The sequence below is a fragment of the Engystomops pustulosus genome, chromosome 7 (genome assembly GCF_040894005.1).
Source record: "Engystomops pustulosus chromosome 7, aEngPut4.maternal, whole genome shotgun sequence".
Classification (NCBI taxonomy): domain Eukaryota; kingdom Metazoa; phylum Chordata; class Amphibia; order Anura; family Leptodactylidae; genus Engystomops; species Engystomops pustulosus.
Genome location: NC_092417.1, coordinates 81,270,106 through 81,294,937, shown reverse-complemented (window position 1 = coordinate 81,294,937; position 24,832 = coordinate 81,270,106). Strand labels below are relative to the sequence as shown.

The 24,832-nt window shown below is 43.8% G+C and overlaps 1 protein-coding gene across 2 annotated transcripts in view; it reads right to left on the bottom strand.

Moving 5' to 3' along the window:
- JPH3 (junctophilin 3) overlaps positions 1 to 22,844 on the bottom strand; it is a 117,168-nt gene extending 94,324 nt beyond the window's left edge. Inside the window, exon 1 of one of the 2 annotated variants that reach the window (XM_072117092.1) lies at positions 22,275 to 22,844. In XM_072117092.1, coding sequence (XP_071973193.1) covers positions 22,275 to 22,656 — 382 coding nt within the window. In that variant the 5' untranslated portion in view covers positions 22,657 to 22,844. The remainder of the gene's footprint in view (positions 1 to 22,274) is intronic. The other variant, XM_072117091.1, reaches the window with a different exon arrangement.
- Positions 22,845 to 24,832: the final 1,988 nt, after the last annotated feature.

The following is a 24,832-nucleotide window of genomic DNA, read 5'->3' as shown; positions in this document are numbered from 1 at the left end:
GCGACTCTATATAGTTAAAGGGGAGTATATAGTTATTATAGGGGGTGTATAGTTATTATAGGAGGACTGAATACAGTTATTATAGGGGTGTATAGTTATTATAGGTGGACTGTATATAGTTATTATAGGGGGACAGTATATAGTTATAGGGGGACAGTACATAGTTATTATAGGGGTATATAGTTATTATAGGGGGACTGTATATAGTTATAGGGGGACTGTATATAGTTATTATAGGGGTATATAGTTATTATAGGGGGACTGTATATAGTTATAGGGGGTGTATATAGTTATAGGGGGACTATATATAGTTACAGGGGGTGTATATAGTTATAGGGGACAGTATATAGTTATTATAGGTGTGTATAGTTATTATAGGGGGACAGTATATAGTTATTTTGGGGTATATAGTTATTATAGGGGGACTATAGTTATAGGGGGTGTATATAGTTATAGGGGGACTGTATATAGTTATAGGGGGTGTATATAGTTATAGGGGGTGTATATAGTTATAGGGAGACAGTATATAGTTATTATAGGGGTGTATATAGTTATAGGGGGACAGTATATAGTTATTATAGGGGTGTTTAGTTATTATAGGGGGACTGTATATAGTTATAGGGGTATATCTTTATTATAGGGGGACTATATATAGTTATTATAGGGGGTCAGTATATAGGAGGAGCTGTATATAGGGATTGCTGGGGGAGCTGTATATGGTGATTGCTGGGGGAGCTGTATCCAGTGATTGCTTAGGGAGCTGTATGCAGTGATTGCTGGGGGAGCTGTATACAGTGATTGCTGGGGGAGCTGTATATAGTGATTGCTGGGGGAGCGGTGTACAGGGATTGCTGGCGGGCTGTATATAGTGATTGCTGGGGGAGCTGTATAAAGTGATTCCTGGGGGAATGTATATAGGGATTGCTGGGGGAGCTGTATATAGGGATTGCTGGGGGAGCTCTATACAGTGATTGCTAGGGGAGCTGTATACAGTGATTGCTGGGGGAGCTGTATATAGTGATTGCTGGGAGCTGTATATAGCGGTTGCTTGGGGAGCTGTATATAGCGGTTGCTTGGGGAGCTGTATGTAGTGATTTCTGGGGGAGCTGTATACAGTGATTGCTGGGGGAGCTGTATACAGTGATTGCTGGGGGAGCTGTATATAGTGATTGCTGGGGGAGCTGTATACAGTGATTGCTGGGGAGCTGTATATAGTGATTGCTGGGGGAGCTGTATATAGTGATTGCTGGGGGAGCTGTATACAGTGATTGCTGGGGGAGCTGTATATAGTGATTGCTGGGGAGATGTATACAGTGATTGCTGGGGAGCTGTATATAGTGATTGCTGGGGGAGCTGTATACAGTGATTGCTGGAGGAGCTGTATACAGTGATTGCTGGGGGAGCTGTATACAGTGATTGCTGGAGGAGCTGTATACAGTGATTGCTGGGGGAGCTGTATATAGTGATTGCTCGGGGAGCTGTATATAGTGATTGCTGAGGGAACTGTATATAGTGATTGCTGGGGGGCTGTATACAGTAATTGCTAAGGGAGCTGTATATAGTGATTGCTGGGGGAGCTGTATATAGTGATTGCTGGGGGAGCTGTATATAGTGATTACTGGGGGAGCTGTATATAGTGGTTGCTGGAGGAGCTGTATATAGTGATTGCTGGAGATGCTGTATATAGTGATTGCTGGAGGAGCTGTATATAGTGATTGCTGAGGGAGCTGTATATAGTGATTGCTGGAGGAGTTGTATATAGTGATTGGGGAGGAGTTGTATATAGTGATTGGGGGGCTGTAGATACTTATTGCTGGGGGAACTGTATATAGTGATTGCTGGAGGAGTTGTATATAGTGATTGGGGAGGAGTTGTATATAGCGATTGGGGGGCTGTAGATACTGATTGCTGGGGGAACTGTATATAGTGATTGGGGGAGCTGTATATAGTGATTGCTGGAGGAGCTGTATACAGTGATTGCTAGGGGAGCTGTATATAGTGATTGTTGGGGGAGCTGTATATAGTGATTGCTGGGGGAGCTGTATACAGTGATTGCTGGGGGAGCTGTAGATACTGATTGCTGCGGGAGCTGTAGATACTGATTGCTGGGGGAGCTGTATATAGTGATTGGGGGAGCTGTATATAGTGATTGCTGGGGGAGCTGTATACAGTGATTGCTAGGGGAGCTGTATATAGTGATTGTTGGGGGAGCTGTATATAGTGATTGCTGGGGGAGCTGGATACAGCAGTTGCTGGGGGAGCTGGATACAGCAGTTGCTGGGGGAGCTGGATACAGCAGTTGCTGGGGGAGCTGGATACAGTGGTTGCTGGGGAGTGGTATGTAGCGATTGCTGTTCCCTGTCTGGACTACATTCGATGGGGGTTCCCACCATATTTTGCGCCCAGGGGCCCCCACCAACCTTGATCAGGCCCTGCCCTTGACAATTATGGGGTATGTGTATTGAATAGTCAAAGGCAGAGATATTGAAGATCTCAGTTTTAGCTGCCAGTCACTGAAAGGGAACTTGTTATTCAAATCAACCAACCCAAAATAAATACCTAATAAAAATTATGATTAAAAAGCATTGCCCTTACCCCTAAATGGTACATGTACCTGATATGAGGGATATGCATAGTAAGGGAAGGCACACAAACCTAGGCTTTATCAAAGGCAACGTGCTAGTGCTACAGCCAAGTCCCATACTTGTCTTCACGGGAAGAGAGGATTCTGGGAAAATATGCAAAGTTTTCCAGGATGGGATAAGGAAAACCATGCCTCTTGTACCTTGTAAAGTAGCTCCCTTGACATCAAGCATGACCTACAAGAAGCCTTATGAGATGATGCCGGATTAAAACCAAACCAGTATATCTATTCAAGAAAGAACAGACTCCCAAATGTATACAGCACTGTTTCGACCTGTGACATTTATATTTTAAAAATGTTGGATTGTCATAAGAACCAAGGTTAACAATAAAACTTCATTGCAGACACCTTTAATAACTGTTATAGCTGTTCATTGTAGCCTAGGGCTAAAGTACAGTAAATTACCAATTACCAGAGGTCCGTTTGTAACTAGGGGTTGTATGTAAGTCGGACCGCCTGTATATTGCAAAGTGTACCCATATCTGTTACAAATGCAGCTTTAGCCCTAAACCCAATTCAGAGGCTCATGGAAAAGATACTCCTTTATTTAAAAAGTAACCAGTTCACGCCCGCTGTTCCGTGAGAATAGTTCTGCCTTGTAGATGGGGATGAGACACAGTTATATTATAAATGACTGTAATTAGTAAAGTGCAGTGGGCTGGAGATGTCGCCTCCTCTATAAATGGCTGAAGCTTCTGCAGGCTCTCCTGCTCTGTAATAGTAAAGGTCTCTGTGGAGTCTTGTCCATCTCATCAGTGATTGCACTCAGCTTCAACAATCGCTCATTTTCCTATTAGCTTCCACGTCTTTGTCTCTAATTGCCGGAGTGTCCTGTCTTCATTTCTCCACACATGACACCTTACAGAAGGTAGAATGCTCACATTGTGCAAGAGTCAAGGTCCCTTTGATTATAATTGCCTCGTTTCTGTCATAGGAAAATTCTTGCTGTGTTTTTTTTACTAATACATAAAATATCAATAGGAACCTGGGCCCTGCTCTAAGATAAAGAGTACTGCATTATGAAACCCAGAATGTGTAATGTAATGATTAACTGGGCAAACTGGATAGGATAATTATGTATATGATGTATCACTGCCATCAATTAAACACACTCTCTTATTATATAACCAATGACCACAATCATTTTAATTATATATGATTACTGTTACTCCTCTCCAAGAAAAAAAAATGTTTTTTTTTCTTTTTTTATATGTTCCATAGCAGCCATTTCCAACCGGATATCCTCCAGCTGTTTATAGAATTCCTTATATTGGTCGATTCCTCTGCTACAGATGATTTAATCAACTGCATAGACATACTGTAACTACACAATCAAATTCTGACAACATACAGTCATCACTGGGGGAGGTGATAGAATAATGTGTTGTAAAAGAACTTTCCAGGTTAGTTATGTTGATGACATATCCATAAAATAGATCAAGACACCCATTAATAGGCTGAAGTAAAAACTGAAAATGGCCAATGCATTCAAGGACATTGCGATGGATAGGTTATCAATATCACTACCTTGAAAGCCACATGATTTGGACTTGATAGAATTTTATCATGTATCTTTGCAGGGGATTTGGAGCTCTGTGGCAGGAAAAACAGCTTCAGCTTCAATAAATATGTATTAAGAGACTAACAGAGTTTTGGATCTGATCATAAAAGGTAAAGATGCACTGTACGCATTTCAAGCAGAAACATGAATACCAATACTAAAATGTGGCTTAAACAGCAGTGCAACTGCTTGCCACTAGCACTGTATTCACAGAACATTGCTGGAGCGTGGATATAAACTAATGAACTGAACACTTGAGTCACTCTTTGGCTGCTGCATTTGCAGTTGGGGGAGGGCAAGAGATGAACACTAAGTAATCTCCATTATCCATTAACCGTGCTGGCACTAAACAGTTACACTGCGTTACACAAACCCCTTACATGGCAGAATTCACTCCTGCGCTGCAACTGGGTGGCAGCTGTATACTGTCCAGCTGTGTGTGCTGGGATTCAACAGGCAGTGCTCTCCAGGGTGCTGAACTTATCTCACTAAACTTGGCGTCTCGGCTAAAACATTTAGGGTGATGCATCGCCCTTAGGCCCACATTCATTAAAGCCCCTGCATTTGCACATGTTTTCAGTGCAAACACGTTTTTATAAAGTGTTCAATTTCTGCAGATAAAGAGGCAGACCGCACACCTACTGTTTTAGATAAATGTGGGGCTTAGCCTTAGTCAAAAACAGTTTTTTGCTGTGAAATTATTATGGTTCAGCCAGGTTTTTAGCCTGTGGGTGTAAACGAGCATGTCTCCATTCTCTGACTGGAGCTTACAGAAATGGTGAACGTGGCAAACTTTCATTATAAAATGATTAAATTTTCACTTTGCATTCAATGGAATACATAGACTTTTGTTGGATATTACTATATTAAGTTATCACCCTGGGCAGTCATGCACCTGCAGGCCGCATCTACGACCATCATGAACTGCAACACTGGATTTTACTTTTGCTTTACTGTTATGAGGATCAGATGTTGAAATTCTGAATAAAACGCATCTCTTGACAGTTTGTATCTAACCTGGTCTTCAAATCAATAAATCCCATTTTCCTATTACAGAATAAAGATGGTCAGATTGCATTGCTTTCCTGCCTTTCAGATGAGTAATTGGGTAATAACAGTGTTAATAGTCTTATAGGCAGTAACAAAGGGAACAGGGCATTTTCTATTATGACCTTCAGAACCAAGTGTTAATTTGAGAAAACATAGGGATTTAAAGGAATACCATATATACTTGAGTATAAGCCGACCCGAGTGTAAGCTGAGGCGCCTAATTTTACCACCAAAAACTGGGAAAACCTGTTGACTTGAGTATAAGCCTAGGGTGGGAAATGCATTGGTCACAGTGTCCCTAGTATATAGCCAGCCAACCCCGCAGAATATAGCCGACCAGACAGAGAGTCACTGGATTGAGAGTGCCCGAGACAGAAAGTCGCTGGAATGAGAGTGCCTGAGACAGACAGTCGCTGGAACGAGAGTGCCCAAGACAGACAGTCGCTGGATTGAGAGTGCCCAAGACAGACAGTCGCTGGATTGAGAATGCCCAAGACAGACAGTCACTGGATTGAGAGTGCCCAAGACAGACAGTCACTGGATTGAGAGTGCCCGAGACTGTCAGTCGCTGGAATGAGAGTGCCCAAGACATACAGTCGCTGGAATGAGACAGTCTATAGATGCATATAAAATATTTTTGTTACAGCTAAGAGCAGTTTTTTACTACCCGGGGCAATGCTGGGAGCTACCGCTAGCATACAAATAAAATAAGACATTTCAGAGTAATAACAATCATATGAAACAATAGGAATAAGGGTCCTCCTCACAAGAGCTTACAGCCTATGAGGATGAATTAGGTGACACAGAGGCATCAGAGCTTGTATAATGGGCCAGCTATTTTTAATAAGGGAATGGAATAAAAGTAATTTAATAAATAAAAATGCTGTGCTTGAACCAGCTTTCAGTCGCCATCTTATATACAGAGTCCAAAGTCAGTGGAAATGCAGAGAAGCCTGTACCTTGGTACTTGGAATTATTTGCATAAAATACAGGGGGAGTACCGAGAATTGGTTAATAAATAGAGAATTAAAAATGCATGCAGTCAGCGAGTGTGATAGGCCTGAATAAATGCCTAAATTAATGGGTTTTAAGAGCAAGTTTGAAGCTTTGGGGGTTGGGTATTATTCTGATAGTCCGTGGTCGGGCATTCCAGAGAATTGGTGCAGCTCGGGAGAAGTCCTAGAGAAGTTAATGGGGGGTTCCAATTAAGGAAAAGATGCCTGATGAAAGCTGCAGTTCGGAGCTGAAACGCGTCACGTCCTTTGTTGTCAATAAAGCGGATTCTTCCTTAAACTTGGATCCCCGCGTGAAGTTATGAACGCAGCGCCACTCTGACTACTCCCCCGGGTTTGGCACAAATTAAGGAAAATAATAATGTTAGATTACTGGCTGATCAAAGAACATGGGATGGGCGATAGAGTAAAAGAAGAGAGGAGAGGTAGGGAGGCGCAGCATTATTATGATCTTTGTGGATGAGGGTGATTAATTTAAAATGTATTCGAAAGGAGACGGGCAACTGGCCTAGACTGCAGGAATTCCTGTAACATGAACACAATTGAAGATAAAAGCATTGTGTGAACCCAAATTTATAGAGTAACATTTAGTACCGTATATACTCGAGTATAAGCCGACCCGAGTATAAACCGAGGCCCCTAATTTTACCACAAAATACTGAGAAAACCTATTGACTCGAGTATAAGCCGAGGGTGGGAAATGCATTGGTCACAGCCTTCCCAGTATATAGCCAGCCAGCCCCTGCTCCAGTGCATATAGCCAGCCAGCCCCTGCCCCATTGTATATAGCCAGCCAGACCCTGCCCCATTGTAAATAGCCAGCCAGACCCTGCCCCATTGTATATAGCCTGCCAGACCCTGCCCCATTGTATATAGCCTGCCAGACCCTGCCCCATTGTATATAGCCTGCCAGACCCTGCCCCATTGTATATAGCCTGCCAGACCCTGCCCCATTGTATATAGCCTGCCAGACCCTGCCCCAGTGTATATAGCCTGCCAGACCCTGCCCCAGTGTATATAGCCTGCCAGACCCTGCCCCAGTGTATATAGCCTGCCAGACCCTGCCCCAGTGTATATAGCCTGCCGCCGCTGCTGGACAGATCGCACAGAAGATATACAGGGGGTCGCCGGAAAGGTTTAGATATATTTATTTTTTTGACTCGAGTATAAGCCGAGTTTGGGTTTTTCAGCACATTTTTTGTGCTGAAAAACTAGGCTTATACTCGAGTATATAAGGTATATCCTCCATTATTCTGTTTCACAGATTCTTTGCAGCTTTCCCATATACTGAAGTAACAGGAATATATATCCCATTATTGCATCTTAAGCTACACCATCAATCTTTATTATGTGACTGCTGGGAGGCTGTCACCACAGCAGCCGCCTGACCATCAATGTGCAGGTGTTGATTTAGCAATAAAGCAACCTATTCCCCCTCCCCCTTTCAATTATCTTACATAAAAAAATGTCCTTTATATCCTGCTCCCAAGTTACTATGACCAGTTATAGTCACGTCATTGTCCAAAGATATCTCCACTTCTGTCACTTTCTCTAAACTGCCTGAATCCTGAAGTCTACTACTTCATCATTATATCAGCTTCTGTGAAAGCTGGATGACATTTTATAGCTCCCATGATACCCAACATAGGAGTTGTCACCCAGTTTGCACTGACTCCTAAACAGATTTGTCTGTAACTGAGGACGCATGGATGGAAATAGCTGCATAATGTCTGCTGCAGAAAATTTGCAGCATATTCTTAACCCAACCACAACGGTGTGACTGTAAACCACTGTGAATTAGTTATCCTATTTTGCTGCTTTGTACACACTAATAGTTCATAAAGTTTTTTGATTGTGATTAAGAAATGTTAATTTGAAGTTTTTCGTTCATTTATTTATTTTTTTACGTTTTTTTGTTGTACAGCATAAATACTATTATAGTTTTGTAGCCTGGTTGGGTACAGGTGTAGAGGTTCAAAATGTGTGTGATTTTCCTTAGATTAAGATAAGTTAAAGATAATTAAAATGGCATATCCAACTGGTAAAAATGTGTTTCGGGCATTAGATGGCCATTACTCAGCCATTACTTAGCAACTAATTGTTTGCGCCTGGAATTGCCATTTTAATTATATTTACTAAACTATGAAATTTTAATCACGGTGTAGGAGACTCTTAATTTCATAGAACAATACTTTCTTAATGCCACCTTAGTACCATGTGGTGTTGTGAAATCCAATACAACAGCTGAGGAGATTTGCCTAATAACATTGCTGTTAACATTTGCATTTACAAAAAAGTGCATGTGTTAACATCACATTAAAGTTAGCATTTTGTTAACACATTCTTAACATTATATTAACACATTCCATTACTTTTGCGTTTTGTAAATGCAAATGTCGATACGAAGGCTGGAAGAAGCCCTGTAGCCGTAGCCTTCTAATGGGCATTCCGCCCCCACACCCTCTCCCCTGTTTACCTTCCATGTGAATATATGTATACACTGTAATAAATAAGAAGAGACCTGCATTGAAGACCGGTGAGTGCTGTCCATTTTTTCTTGTATCTGGCTTATATCATTTTCTGTAAGCCATATTGCGATGAGATCCAAGAGATTGCCACTACTTTAACTATTCCTATGCAAATGTTATCCCTTCTGAGCTTTTGTTGTACATCATCATATATTTATCTCTAATGTCCCTCGGTATAATTTGGTTTTGTTCTGCCTCAGGTCCAGCTTTTATTGCTGCCTGATGAAAATCATACAAAGTAAAAAGCACATACAGACAATAACTGAATAATATAACATATCTACAGAAAACCGTAGATAGTATATTTGCACCTGTAAATCACCATTAATATTGACATTGATGCCAGAGTTAGGCTACATGCACACAAACATTGTTTTCATCTGGAATGCAAAAACTAACCAAGGATCAGGGGCAGCCCAGGAACATTAAACATTTGAGTGCAGGTCACCCACAGAACAATTTCCCAGATTTAGGCTACCTTCACACTACAGTATGGGGGACGTATATACGGCCAACGTCTATGCGGCCGATATACGTCCCCTATACACTTCTATGGGCACACGGCGCCCTATGGGAGCGGTACGGTGCAGCACACGTGCACATCACTATGGAGTGGGGCGGGGGTGAGCGGCCCTCACCTCCTCTCCCCGCGCTGCCGTGTGCCCGCCATGCTACAGTGCGGCGGGCACACGGCAGTGTGCATGTAGCCTTACTTATCATTTTGCACCAGTATTCTGGTGTCGTTTGCACATAAATACATGTGCAGATTATTTGCATGCGTATTTATGTAGCCTTTCCGCCAGTATTGTGTCATTGCACACATAGTGCAAGACGCATTCCGGTGTTTATTTACACTAGCCGCCACATTTATTTCGGCAAGTCTGACATGATTGTGATGCACACCCTTTTAACTGAGTGCACACGAAAAAACTGGTGCAGTCAGTTTAAGGGTGGTGACACACGTGGAGTTTTTAGGCTGTTTTTGGGCCGTTTTTAGTAGTGCATTTTCAGATCGGAAAATAACGCATGTGTTTTTGAAAAACGAGTGCGTTTTTAATGCTTGCGCTTTTTACGAACTAAAAACGCCTAAGCACCCTAAGCACTATCGGTCCAACCAGGGTGCGTCAGATTAATCTGGCACAGTCTGCACATTAGTGAGGTGAACGTCAAACTTTAACAAGGTAAGAATAAAATGGGTGACTCTATTAGGAAGCGGTCACACGTACCGCTAGGCGTCCGTTCATAATGCGATGCTAGCGCACAGGGGGAGGTCCTCGGCCCGAACGCACATGGTTTCCCTGGAAACGCATGTGCGTTCGGGCCGAGGACCTCCCCCTGTGTGCTAGCATCGCGTTATGACGGACGCCTAGCGGTACGTGTGACCGCGGCCTTAGGGACTTATCCTGTTAAAGGGAACCTACCACCACGATTCTACCTATAAAGGTAGAACGGGTGGAAGGTGGATGTATGGGATGTGAGGATAGCCCTTTATAGAGCTATCATCATGCCCCCGCTATTTTTTAAAAATCTTTAATCTTTGTGTGCTTGTGTTTTTAATAGTTTATTAAGTGTTTTTATGGGAAAATGTCATTTTAGGGGCTTATATTTTTATGTATTAATTTTTTATTTATCCTAATGTGTTAACTTTAGTATTTTTACATGCTTTTACTTCTACTTACTTGAACTTGAACTAGCAATGCTCTGATTGCTGATTTAAGTTCAATACACTGCTCTACAATACTGTTTCATTGTAGAGCAGTGTAAACTGTCTGACATGACATCGGGCAGCCCCGGAGCACATGGCAGACTTCGGGGCTGTCCAGAAGAGGATCGGATCCCCCAGTAAGCGGCACGGGGGATCCGATCCACAGCAGGAACACCCTTACACGCCGCGGTCATGCTTGACCGTGGCGTGTAAGGGGTTAACACCCGCGATCGCTGGTGTTATAGCGCGGTGTCAGCTGTACTAGACAGCTGACAGCCGCTGCTTCTGGTACCGGCTCCGTTTGTGAACCGGTCCCAGAAGCTGGACGTTATACTACGTCCTGGTGCGCTAAGCATCTAGCCCCCGGGGACGTAGTATAACGTCGTGGTGCGCCTAGGTGTTAAGAGGGGCATTTATTATTTTTGGCGCAGGGTGGTGCTAGAACCGTGCTATATTTTTCAGTAGGATGTAAGTTTGGGGCGTAAGGGATTAATGAATTGATGCACAGAATAAAAGGTTTAGAACTTGTTAAATTTGCTTTTAGCTGGGCTCTTTTTGTGCCACAAATTGCGGCAAAAAACGAGTTGGATTTACAAGCGGCACCACAATTTTACACCCAAAAATAGTCGAGAGAGTCGGAAAACAGCAATATTGTTGCACCGATACTTCATAAATTAAGGTGCAAGAGGTGCAGAAAGGAAAAAAAAACCCTGCTAGTTTTCCGTTTAAAAGGCCATAATAAATGACTAGTCAAGATGCCATTGACTACTCCTCAAGGGTCTTCGGGAACCTTGATGACACAATTCAATTTACTGTAATAGAAAATAAGATTTTAAGAATCAAATTTCACTTATACTTCCATTAAGAGCAGGATATGAATGTTTGACCTCAAGACAAACCTTTTGAACTGCAACAATTGCCCACGCCGCCGCCTCCTCCTTACTGCATAATACAAACCAGAGGCGACCAGATTTATGAGACCTCTAGCCTTGGTCTGGAGTTTTGGACATCTGAACCTGTCATTATATGTGTGGGAATGCTTTCCACAATCTTCTAGACTGGTGTCACATGTGGCGTTTTGAAACCGCTTTCAAGCAGTCCGTTAAAAAACGCATGTTTTTTTTTAGAAAAGCATCCGTTTTTGCCCTACATGTGTTTTTAATGGACTGCTTAAAAACTGACTAAAAACGGGTTCAAAACGCCACGTGTGCCACCACCCTAAGGGCGCTGTCACACGTTGCGTTTGCAAACGCAGACGCAGACCAAACCGCGCCCACCGGGCGGTCCGCGGTCCAATCGCATCGGCGTTTTCAATAGAAACATAGAGAAACGCCGATGCGATTGGACCGCGGACCGCCCGGTGGGCGCGGTTTGGTCTGCGTCTGCGTCTGCAAACGCAACGTGTGACAGCGCCCTAAGTCAGCTGCTGCAGAACCTGTTAATGTGTTTACCTGCTGAACAAGATCATAAGGCACACCACAGCTGCTGCAGAATGTCATAATGAGCAAGGCAGCTGCTGTAGATAAAGATATGTACATAAATACATACCCTGCTGCAGACGCTCATAATGCACAACCCAGGGTCGACTCCAGGTTTCAGTACGCCTCTGGGTGACAGAGCCTCAGCGGGCGCCTTTGCAGTGAATTTAGGTGGCGGCATTAAAAATTCAGAAACTAAAATAGACTTCTGTTCCCTAGTTTATCATTATAAACAGCCCCCTCATGGTTATATTATATAAGCCTCACACCCTATGGAATCATTAGATACAGTCCTCCCCCCCCCCCCCCCCCCATGGATTCCTTATGTATAGTCTTATGTGAGCCCCCTTGCAGCTTTGGGCCCTGGCACTTGCCCAGGTATGCCCATTCATGGCGCCAGCCCTAACACAACCTTACACCAGAGTTTCCCAATACACGGCTAAGCTATTGTATAGCCTTATAGTGCACATTCAGGCTTTTTATAATACACACCTCAACAGAACATTTCTATGCATATCTCAGATGGTAGCTACAGCCTGTAAATTTCACTGAAAGTGGTAGTTGGATCTAAGAAATTATCTAACAATGGTAACAATTGAGCAAGCAACATGTAATACAGGCGGTCCCCTACTTACAGACGACCACTAGTTACAAACGGACCTCTGTATATTGGTAATTTACTGTACTTTAGTCCCAGGCTATAATGATCAGCTAAAACAGTTATCAAAGGTGTCTGCAATTAAACTTTATTGTTAATCCTGGTTCTTATGACAACCCAACATTTTTAAAATACAATTGTCACAGAGACCAAAAAAAATTGGCTGGACTTACAATTATAAAATATACAGCTCCGACTTACATACAAATTCAACTTAAGAACAAACCTACAGAACCTATCTTGTATGTAACCCGGGGACTGCCTGTACATGAAATTATAGAGAGATTAAAAAGTAGGCTATCCATCAGAGTATAAAGATTTCTGGGTCCTGACTGAGAGTCCTGGGAATGCTGGGAACACATCATGGTTTTCTAGGTTTTTAAAGAGAATAAACTGGATGGATCCTAGCTTGATGGTTTCAGGAAAGGGAATTATTTTTTATGAGGATATAGCAGGTAATGAACCATAGGATTTAGAATGGAACATTTCAAATCTGCTCCTAGTTCAAGTAAATTACAAATGATTTTATGGGTCCATTGTGACCCTGCCTCTGTAATTTCACCTCTAAAGTTTACTTAGTGGAAATTACTTGATAATTTTGCATGCCATAGGGTGTCTCCCATAGGATGCCTTTCCCTACTCCATCAATACAGCATAACTTATCCATATCACCATGCCATAAGGTTTACCGTATTTTTCGGCCTATAAGGCGCACCGGAGTATAAGGCGCACCTCTAATAAATGCCTGCTAAGACATCTAGGTTCATATATAAGGCGCACTGGAGTATAAGGCGCAGGATCAAATGCAGTACCTAAAAATGACCAGCAGGTGGCAGACCTGTGCACAGTTCAAGCCAGCTACACTTCCCGGGAAACTTGTCTTCAGCATGTCAGAGAGCTCCGATCTCAGAGGTATGGCTGCTGGGGGTTAATGCAGGGTGATGCAGCAGGGGTTAAGCGGTCTCCCTCTGCCCCTTCTCCTTCCCTCCTCAGCCAGGGTGTTATTTCTGTGGGGTTCCCTGTGGCTCCTTCTCTTTCCCCTGTTACAGGGCTGTCAGGTATGGGGGATTGTTTACTGATGATGATTGCCTCGTGGTCAGCACTATGGCAGCTCTGGTCTCTCCGTGCTAGGGGAGGGCAGGATGGGCACAATGTTAGTTGTGGTGCCAGGGCACTTCAGGAGCTAGGGACCCTGTATACTGTGTGGGAAGGTGCAGGAAATTTCTGGGGATGGAGCTATTAAACACTGGTAAATGTACAGTACATCTTGTCTGTAGTACATTTCTGTATAAGTTCGTATATAAGGCGCACTGGTCTATAAGGCGCACCTTTGATTTCTGAGAAAATTAAAGGATTTTTGGTGCGCCTTACAGGCCGAAAAATACGGTACTTGAAAACCTTGTGGCATTGTGTGAGGCATCCCCTAATTCAGAACCTCATAATTATTCAGTGTCATTTCCTAGGGTAAAGAGATTTCATGCAACTATGGCTAATATCATGAGATCACCTCTTAATCCTGCTTCTATAATCCTTTCCCATAACCTTACAGTCAGTATTCTAAATCTGGAGAGGAAGAAAACCAAAATCCAGCCAAACAGTAAGTAATTCATCTATCAAGTGAACAAGATTTCAGTGCCTCAAGAGAAAGTCTCTGATGCTTTACCACTCTACAGCTGCTGACTGGCATAGCACATGGTCATCACTGACTCTTAGTATATTAAAATGCTCCACTTAGGTAGTCCTCAAAGCTCCTCATAGAAACAGTTTTTGTTAAAATCAGTTCTAGTCATAGTTTACAACTTGAAATTCTCAGTGCCGTCTACTGAATGAATAGACTGGATTCTCAGTGATGTTGTCTTTGCTTTCTAATGAATGGATAGGCCCAGAGGCATAGCTAGTGGTTCGGAATAGGAGGGACAAGCCCACCCAGTTACCATATAGTCAGGGTCGGCTCCAGGTTTCAGTGGGCCTCTTTGCAATGAACTCACATGGCAGCATTTTCCCTAGTTTATCATCCCAAACATCTCCCTTATTGTTATTTTATTTACAGCCCTCTCACAGTTATATTATATCAAGCTCCCCGAACCTCTATGGATTCATTAGATACAGACCCCTTTTAGCCCATGGATTCCCTATGTAAAACCTTATGTGGGCCCCCTCAGCAGCTCCGGGCCCCGGCACTTGCCCAGATATGCCCAATGCTGGCTTCGGTCCTGCATATAGTGGTAGATACTGGTTTTTATCAGCCTTCCCTATTAAAAATTGCAGGACTAAATGTTGTGACTTACAAGAGTTATCTTGGATTTGTTAAAAAAAAAGTGAACTTTGGACACTAAACCACCCACAAGTCCTCATGGGGCTTTTATAATAAGATGAGGCACATAGGACTCACTTCTGGAGCTCTTACTGTCTCCTCAATTAAGTTGGAACACTCCAGCTTCATAATACATGCTGTGTACCTACAGCACTTGTGCAGCAAAGCCAGGGTGTACTACTCTGGCTTCAGAGTACATGCTGTGTACCTACAGTGGTTGTGCAGTAAAGCCTAGGTGTACTACCCCGGAATCGCTGAGAGCTCCAGACTGAGGTAAGAATAAACTTTTTTGTTTTTTGCAATTTGGTCATGGACAGTAATCATACAGGGCAATTTACCACTCTAAACCATCTGTCTATGAGGACCTGTGGGTGGTTTAGTGCCCCAAATCCACCTGACTGGTTCCTCTTTAAGTTCACAACAAGATATATTCTTTACACTTTCATGTTACAGTACTGTCCATGATGACAGATATGAAAGGAAACTCTTCAATTTATACCCATAAACCTGGCTCTATGATTACTGGTACTGGATAAGATTAGCAGTACTGAGATGCGCACATATATACAGGATAGTAGTAGTAGTACTGTGTAGTACTGTGCCCATATATACAGGATAGGAGTAATAGTATTCTGCTGTGGCCCTATATATACAGGATAGGAGAAGTAGTACTGAGCTGTGCCTGTATATAGAATAGGAGAAGTAGAACTGTGATGTATCCACGTGACGTACAGGATGGGAGTAGTATTGCAGTAGTGTCCCAATATGTTTACAGAATAGGAGTAGTACTATGTGGTGTCCATACATACAGGATAGGAGGAGTAGTGCTGTGCTCTGTCCATATATACAGAATAGGAGTGATAGTGCTGTGCTATACAGAATAGGAGTAGTAGACCTACCCCTTCACATTAAAAACACACACTTATTATTGTATCCCTTTTCCCTTCTAGACAGTATTAACCACTGTGTAGTAAAAGGGATCACAGCAGTCAAAGGGATGCCCCGCAGTGTAGCTAGAAGTTACAGGGATTCCCTCCCCCTTCCTCTGGGTACCAAAAAGTCACAGAGATGCCCCCGCCGAGTAGCCAGTACTCACAGAGACACACAGCAATCCTCAGTACTCAGGAGTCACAGAGATGCTCTAAAGAGTAGCGAGTAGTCACATAGATGCCCCCCAGAATAGCCAGTAGTCACAGAGATGCCCACAGAGTAGCTATCAGTCACAGAGACGCCCCCTAGAGTAGCCAGCAGTCACAGAGATGCCCCCAGAGTACCCAGCCATCACAGATATGTCCCCAGAGTAGCCAGCAGTCACAGAGATGCCCCCAGAATAGCCAGCCATCACAGAGATGCCCCCAGAGTAGCCAGCAGCCATCGAGATGCCCCCCAGAGTATTCAGTAGCTACAGAGATGCACCCAGGGTATCCAGCCATGACAGAGACAAAGTCTATTGTAAAGCGATAGGTAGCATTTGTGTTGATGATACCACTGAAATCTGTGTTTTCACTACTACTCGATACGCAGCATTCGAAGTGATGTGCTGCAATATAGTGTATAGGTTGTATCCTCAGTGATGTAACTGCTTCTCTCTAGTCAATGGATAGGCTGTATTCTCAGTGATGTCACTTCTGCTCTCTAGTGATTGGAGAGCCTACCTTCTTAGGCTTCATTCACACGGCTGTATGGGGGATAATGTAGGGCCGACATATATATGCCCTATATACGCCCCACATAGACGGCAATGGGTGCACGGCGCCATACGGGAGCAGTACGGTGCAGCATATGTGTGGCACTGTACGGTCCTGTAGCTGGGAGAAAGATAGGCCATGTCCTATCTTTTCCCAAAATATGGCACCGTGTGCCATACATCGCTATGGAGAGGGGCTGAGGTGAGCAGTGCTCAGACCCTCCTCCTCTCCCCAGCACTGACGCGTGCCCCCCGTGTAATGGTCGGGCGGGCACAACGCCATGTGAATGTAGCCTTAGTGATATCACTGCTATTCTCTAGTGAATGGATAGGCTTTATTTTCAGTCATATCACTGTCGCTGTCTAGTAAACGGATAGGCTCCACCCTCAGTGATGTCACAATTGTTCCATAGTGAATGGTTAGGCTGCATTTTTCTATAAAGAAAATGGTTAATCTAAATGCTCCCTTGTAATAGATTTTTTTACGTTTAGAAAAATTCAGCATGGAATATGTGCAGTCTCAAAAAAAGGTACAAGCTTAAAAGAAAACATGTAAATGCTGCATACAGCTCTATATTATTTCTGAAAAATAATATAGAGTGGGTTTTCATTTTCCATTATATCATAAGGTTTGCATCAGTCATTGCATGCACAGCAGTCAGACAAGGATCTCCACTACACAGAACTAGCAGCAGAACTGAGAAAACAGAGGTAGAATGAAGACGCATGTACACAGGCTTCAGAATTCTGCACTGCGTTCTAGGCCTGTTTGCTGCTGATTGTATAGGGGGAAAGTATATGCATTTTAAGGGTCTCTGGAGGGACATGATGCCCAGTAACCCAACCCCCCATCCGCCCCAGAGATAGCCAGTAACATGCCGGCAGATCTTGGCCTCACTAATGATTTTGTCTCTGCAGAATGCTGCTACTGCATATGTATTGGTCTCTCAGGGAAATCGAGTAACAAATAAGACCTGATGTTTATTATGCTGACAATTCCCAGCAGGGAGGGGGCATAGAAAAGGCATCGGCAATACCACTGCCATGGGCGACTCATAGTCAGCATTTTACAATTACATAAACAAGCAGTGGTCCTATTACAGAAACATTTTCTCTCAAGAATGTGTTATATGTACGCCCCCCCCCCCCCCTCTTTGCATCATATGTACCTGCAGATCGAGCAAGGTCTGATACCCTGATACTCATTAAAATATTACACGGTGATGTGTATCAGATGCTTTGGCACATGCTCTCCAAGGAAACCTGGACCCTGCATCCAATATTGATCATGACCTGTGCACACACCATCCTCCTCCATAAATTAATGGGCACACCAATCAATCACATGATCAGAGATGTAGGCTGGAAGTCAGCAGTGACAAGCTGAGCCTGTTTCTCCCCAGATACCAATATATTTCCAGCTGAGGACCCAGAGGCAAATCTCATTACAGGGACACATTGCAAAATAATACTCTGTCAATGATATGCAGGAAACCATCAGAGGTCTGAAGCAGCAATCAGGTATCAGGGACGTTGGTGCAATTAGGTAAGGTGGCACAATGTAACCCTAAAGCTTCCTTCTACTGTCCATTAGAAAGTTTGCTAGTGTCTGAGGTAAATATTTTTTGTGGTTAATGAATACTAATCAATTTATACAGAGGCATACATTTGGTGCTCTATGATATCCCAAAACCACTACTTTTGCATATGCTCACCAGGGTTACCACACAACCGTGTGCAGAAGGGAGGAGAGGTGAGCGCTCCTCACACCAGCCCTCTCCATTGAAGGCCAGGCTAGGTGAGCACACGCTGTCTCACCGCACCGTAACTGGGTGCCATAGACATGTCGAAGGGCAGTGATGCGACCACAAATTATGCAGCCATATCAACGGCCCCCATACATTTGTGTGCATGGGGGCTTCTAAAGATTTTACTGTATGTAAAAATATACTGTACTTGAATTGTTGCCAACAAAAGAGAACTATTTATCATTTTCCTTTCTTTAAAGAGTATGTGAGTTTAAAAGGTAAATATTTACCAATTCCAGTATGAATATCAAAGATTATTGTACTGTGTACTGTTATGTGTGGAATAACACTGCACGGATATAACCTACCATTACTGTACATTACTTGGTCACTGAATCCAGCCCTACTCTAGTATGCATAATACAGTACACTTGTATTATGTATTAAACACCCTGGACATGTGGCTCAGGATGCTGGAGATTCTTTATATGTCTACATTTATTGAAAGTAAAAAATAAATAACTTGGTAAAATAGCAGTAGATATCAGCCTGCTTAACGGGAAGGTAGCGACGGCAGAGCTGGTGAATTACGTCTGGATCAGCTTACTGAAGTATTACTTGTGAGGCCTGCACACATTGCCCATACACTACTATCACCCTGGAAAGTGGATTATGGCAGAGGCCCATCGCTACCGCAGGAGGGGGAGGGGGCAGTGGCTTTCACTTAGAAATGAAACTTCTCTTGGTCTATGTAGTGAGATTTGAGAAATCAGCTGCTCAGTGTAAATGCATAAGATCCAGCAAATGAGCCAGCACAGAGAGGAGAATAACAACCAATAGTCTGTCATCACTTTATACAATTATCAGTGTCTTATCGTTAATAATTATTAAGGTTATCATCACCGTGCAAAGCATCATTTTCTAATCAGATCATGCTTATATCCCTCTACTGTACTGTAGTGTGACAGCTCCATGTCAGTAAATGCTACAGCATCAGCGTCTGTATCTACTATGATCTAGTTATCTATGTACCTATGTATTGCTATCCATGTAGACATTATTTCAATACATTATTTGTGTTCTGTATTGAAGTGATTTTCACAGTCTTGAGAAGCAAAACTGTGTGTGGTTAGTTGGGTGCAGGACATGAGGCTCCATCCTCTGACGCAGATGCTCAATCTGGAATGACAATAATATGCAGGCACTCACAAGGCAATGCCCACACATCAGCTGTGGCACTCTATGGGTACAAAGTGAAGGCAGTGGACAATCAGATCTGCAGAGAGGATTGAAGAAGCAGAACTGTCAATCACTGAAGGCTCCAAGATTAAGACCTCTATAGGACCTCACCCTTTAGTCTTAGTAGATTGTATACATGACATGGAGTTATCTAGGAACTCTCATTCTACACATGCATAAAGTTGAACCTTCTTTATATATATGACATGGAGCTATGCAAACTCCTTCAATCCATACATGTCATTTAGCTGTACAGGAGCCTTCATTATATACATAATACTGAGACGTCGGGGAGCCCTCATTCTTTACACGTGCTAGAGCTGCCCAGGAGGCCTCAATCTAAACATGACAGTGGTCCTTATTGTACACATGCAGCCTTTCAGGAGCCCTCACTCCATACATTCTAGACTGTGTGCTGTTCTAGGACACTAAACAGTTATATGTGACATGGAGCTGTCTAGGGGCCCAACAGCAGCTCTATGTGACATGGAGTTATCTTGAAGCCTCTATTCTATAAAATTTATGGAGCTGTCAACATGCTATATACATATGTTCATACTGTACATGATATACAGCTGTCTAGTTTTCTGCATTCCATACATAACATGCGGCTGTCTAGGGTCATTCTTTCCGTGAATGACATGGAGCTGTCCAGGGTCCTTCATTCTATAATTGACCTGGGGCTATGCAGGAATCCTCATTCTATACATAATATGAGGGTGCCAAGGGATCTTCTTTCCGTACATGGCATGGAGCTATGTAGGAACCCTCAATATATTCATGATATGGAGTTGTAGAGCCTTTCTTTCCATACATGATATGGAGCTAAGCAGGAATCCTCCTTCTATAAATGTCATGGAGCTGTCCATGGCCCTTCTTTACATGAATGCTGTCCATGGCCCTTCTTTCTATAGATGACATAGAGCTATCCAGGATCCTTATTTCTATACATGACATGGAGCTGTCCAGGGTCCTTCTTTATATAGATGGCATGGAGTTGTCCAGGGTTCTTCTTTCTATGTATGTGACATGGAGCTGTCCAGGGTCCTTCATTCTATAGATGACATGGAGCTGTCCATGGTCCTTCTTTCTATACATGACATAGAGCTATGAAGGAAGCTTCATTCCATAAATGACATGGGGCTGCCCAGGACCATTCCTTCTATGCATGACATGGAGCTGTCCATAGTCCTTCTTTCTATAGATGACATGGAGTTGTCCAGGGTCCTTATTTCTATACATGACATGGAGCTGTCCAGGGTCCTTCTTTATATAGATGGCATGGAGTTGTCCAGGGTTCTTCTTTCTATGTATGTGACATGGAGCTGTCCAGGGTCCTTCATTCTATAGATGACATGGAGCTGTCCATGGTCCTTCTTTCTATACATGACATAGAGCTATGAAGGAAGCTTCATTCCATAAATGACATGGGGCTGCCCAGGACCATTCCTTCTATGCATGACATGGAGCTGTCCATAGTCCTTCTTTCTATAGATGACATGGAGTTGTCCAGGGTCCTTCATTCTATAGATGTCATGGAGCTGTCCAGGGTCCTTCATTCTATAGATAACATAGAGCTGCCCATGGTCCTTCTTTCTATACATGACATAGAGCTATCAAGGAAGCTTCATTCCATAAATGACATGGGGCTGCCCAGGACCATTCCTTCTATGCATGACATGGAGCTGTCCATAGTCCTTCTTTCTATAGATGACATGGAGTTGTCCAGGGTCCTTCATTCTATAGATGTCATGGAGCTGTCCAGGGTCCTTCATTCTATAGATAACATAGAGCTGTCCATGGTCCTTCTTTCTATACATGACATAGAGCTATCAAGGAAGCTTCATTCCATAAATGACATGGGGCTGCCCAGGACCATTCCTTCTATGTATGACATGGAGCTGTCCATAGTCCTTCTTTCTATAGATGACATGGAGTTGTCCAGGGTCCTTCTTTCTATACATGACATGGAGCTATGAATGAAGCTTCATTCCATAAATGACATGGGGCTGTCCAGGACCATTCATTCTATTCATGACAGGGAAATGTCCAGGATCCTTCCTATATAAATTATTTGGAATTTCCATGAACCATAATTCTACACATGAGAAAAATCTGTTCAGGGTTCTAATTGTATACATTACCTAGAGGATTCCCTGACCCTCAGCAGTTATTACTTGGAGCTTTAGAACAAGGAGCTATAATTTTGCACTTAACATGAAAATATCCAAATGGTCTCACTCTATACTGAGGGGTATCTGGTGTTTTTAAACAACTATACATTACATGGAGGTTTCCAAGTCCCTCAATCTGTAAATGACACAGAGATGTACATAGGTTATCATCTTGCCCATGATATGGATCTGTCCATGGTCTCTCATTCCATGCATGATAGGGAGATGCCCAGGGATAGTATATAACACGGAACTGTTCATAGGCCTACAACAAATGTAGATTGTGCAGGGTCCCTCGGGGGCTCCACATGATATGGAGCTTTCCAGGGACACACATTCTATATGGTAGCTGTCATCTACATATAAGGGGCCACCATACATGACCCAGGGCTGTGCTGTGGCCCTCAGGGATCGGTTCGGGTTCCCAGGGGCCCTGGTTGTGTAAACAACATGCAGCAACGGCGCAGCCTCTTACCTCCGTCAGAGTAGGTCTCGGTGCCGTACCCATCCTGCAGCCCGTTGGTCCAGGTGCCCTCGTACTTGGCGCCATTGCCCGTACACTCCCGGACCCCGTATCGTCCCTTGAAGCCGTTGGTCCACTCGCCGCGGTACACCCACTTGCCCTTGCTCTCCACGCCGATGCCATGGCGCTTGCCCTGCGCCCAGGTGCCCTGGTAGGTGTTGCCGCTGGGCCAGGTGTAGACGCCCAGCACCTCGAAGCCGTGACTCCAGGAGCCTGTGTACTCGCCCTGGCCCTTGGGACCGGTGCAGATGCCGTGGCCGTGCGCCTTGCCGTCCTGCCAGCCGCCGCAGTAAGACCCCCCATCGTCAAAGTTAAATCTTCCCCCCGTGGACATGCACGTACCGCGGCCCCTGCACACACGCTCTGAATACGAGGCTCCGGGGGCCCCGGGGCTCAGCACAGGGGCGCACTCAGGGACCCCGGGCTCCCCAGCATTCCGGGGGATGCTTGCCGTGTACGGGGGGATGAGCACTGCAGCTGCCGAGCCCTCTCCCTCCTCCTCCCCCTCCTCCTCGTCGTCTATGTCCCGGCCCCCTCCTCCTCCTCCTCCCGCTGCATTGGCTGTTGCTCCCGGGACTGATGGATCTCGGCAGAGCCCTTTGCGCTCAGAAGACGCAGCGACTGCGTATTGAGGCGACAGCGGGATAATCCCAGACAGCAGCGGGCAGGATGTCAGTGTCAGCACCGGGGCGGGGTCTCCAGCAGCATCAGCCTGGTGTCATAGAGAGCGGCCACAGGGGGACACAGTAGTCACCTGTCACCACTGACACTCACCTGTCTGCCTGTATAAGGTCTCTCACCTGCCCGCTATATACTATAGAGTTCTTATATATGGAGCTGCATACCTCTCAATTTAACTTAATGTCCATCAATATAATAATCTTTATTTATATAGAATCATCAAAATCTGCAATGCTGTACAAATCATAGGGCACAAATACAAATATATCATTACATTACAGAGTACAAACAGTCATGTGGAACAATATGACTGGGGATACAATTTATGTCATTGTCCTGTCTCTTCCTACACAAGGTGCTTGGGACAGTAGGGCAGGATGAGGCATGGTCACCAGACTCCAGAATGCCATCATCACAAGGCGCCTTTGTGACATAACAATGCACCATTTTGACATCATAATGCCCCTAAGCCCCTTTATGCCAGAATGGCATTACAATGCTTCATTGCTAAATCACAGTTACCATTTCTGACATAATAATACCTAGTAATACATCAAAGTGCCTCTTTATAATACAGGCGGTCCCTGACATAAGAACACTCGACTTACAGATGATCCCTAGTTACAAACAGACCTATGGTAATTGGTAATTTACTTTACTTTAGCACTAGACTACAATAAACAGCTATAACAGTGTCTGCAATTAAAGAGGACCTGTCACCCTTAAAAACGGCAATACTAACTTACTGCTTACTAAAGTAAGCAACTCCTAGTGCTACAACAGTCCCAGCAGTGTTACACTGCTAGCATTATCGGAATCCTCTGATAACGCTAGCAGACACTGCAAGCGATGTACACAGCACACTGCAAGCTTTGAGAGCGGTCCGGTGTATTCATGAAGGGGCGTTGACTACTGTACGACGATCGGCAGTCACTGCCGGCCTATAGGGTGGGCGGGGCTTTCCAGGGAAGAGGCAGCGCCTCAGACCACTCCCTCATGAATACGCCAGGACGCTTTAAGAGCGGTCTGGCGTTTCTAGTGTACATCCCGGCAGTGTCTGCTAGCGTTATCGGAGGTTTCCGATAACGCTAGCAGTGTAACACTCTAGGTACTGTTGTAGCAATACGAGCTGCTTACTTCAGTAAGCAGCTCCTAGTGGTGTTTTTAAGGGTGACAGGTCCTCTTTAAGCTTTATTGTTAATCCTGGTTCTTATAAAAATCCAAAACATTTTTAAAATCCAATTGTCACAGAGACCAAAAAATATGTGCCTGAAGCTACAATTATAAAATATACAGTTCCGACTTACATAAAAATTCAACTTTCAAAAGAACAAACCTTCAGAACCTATTTTGTATGTTACCCGGGGGCCGGCCTGTATTACAATGTACCTCTATGATTATACAATGCTATAACGACATTGCAGTTTCCCTGTAACACATTACAATGCCCCATTATGATATCAAAACTTCCTTAAATGACATCATAATGTATCAAATATAATTTCTCTTAACTCCTTGCCACACCATGACCTTCCCCAACACCATGGTGCGGCAGCAGGTGCATGAAGCCCTCTGGGTGCGGTCACACGTTGCAGTTAAAACTGCATCGCAATTAGTTTTGGGATGGTTTTAGGTGGTATTACTTATTTTATTAAGTGAAAGACATCAAAATCAACAGGTGAATGACATTTGTGGAACAGCTTTCTCCTTCAAAATCAAATTATCCCATTTAGTTCATGTCTTTCACCTGTGAAATTGACAAAACTACACCTAAAACCACCTCGAAACTGATTGTGATGCAGTTTTAACTGCAATGTGTGACTGCACCC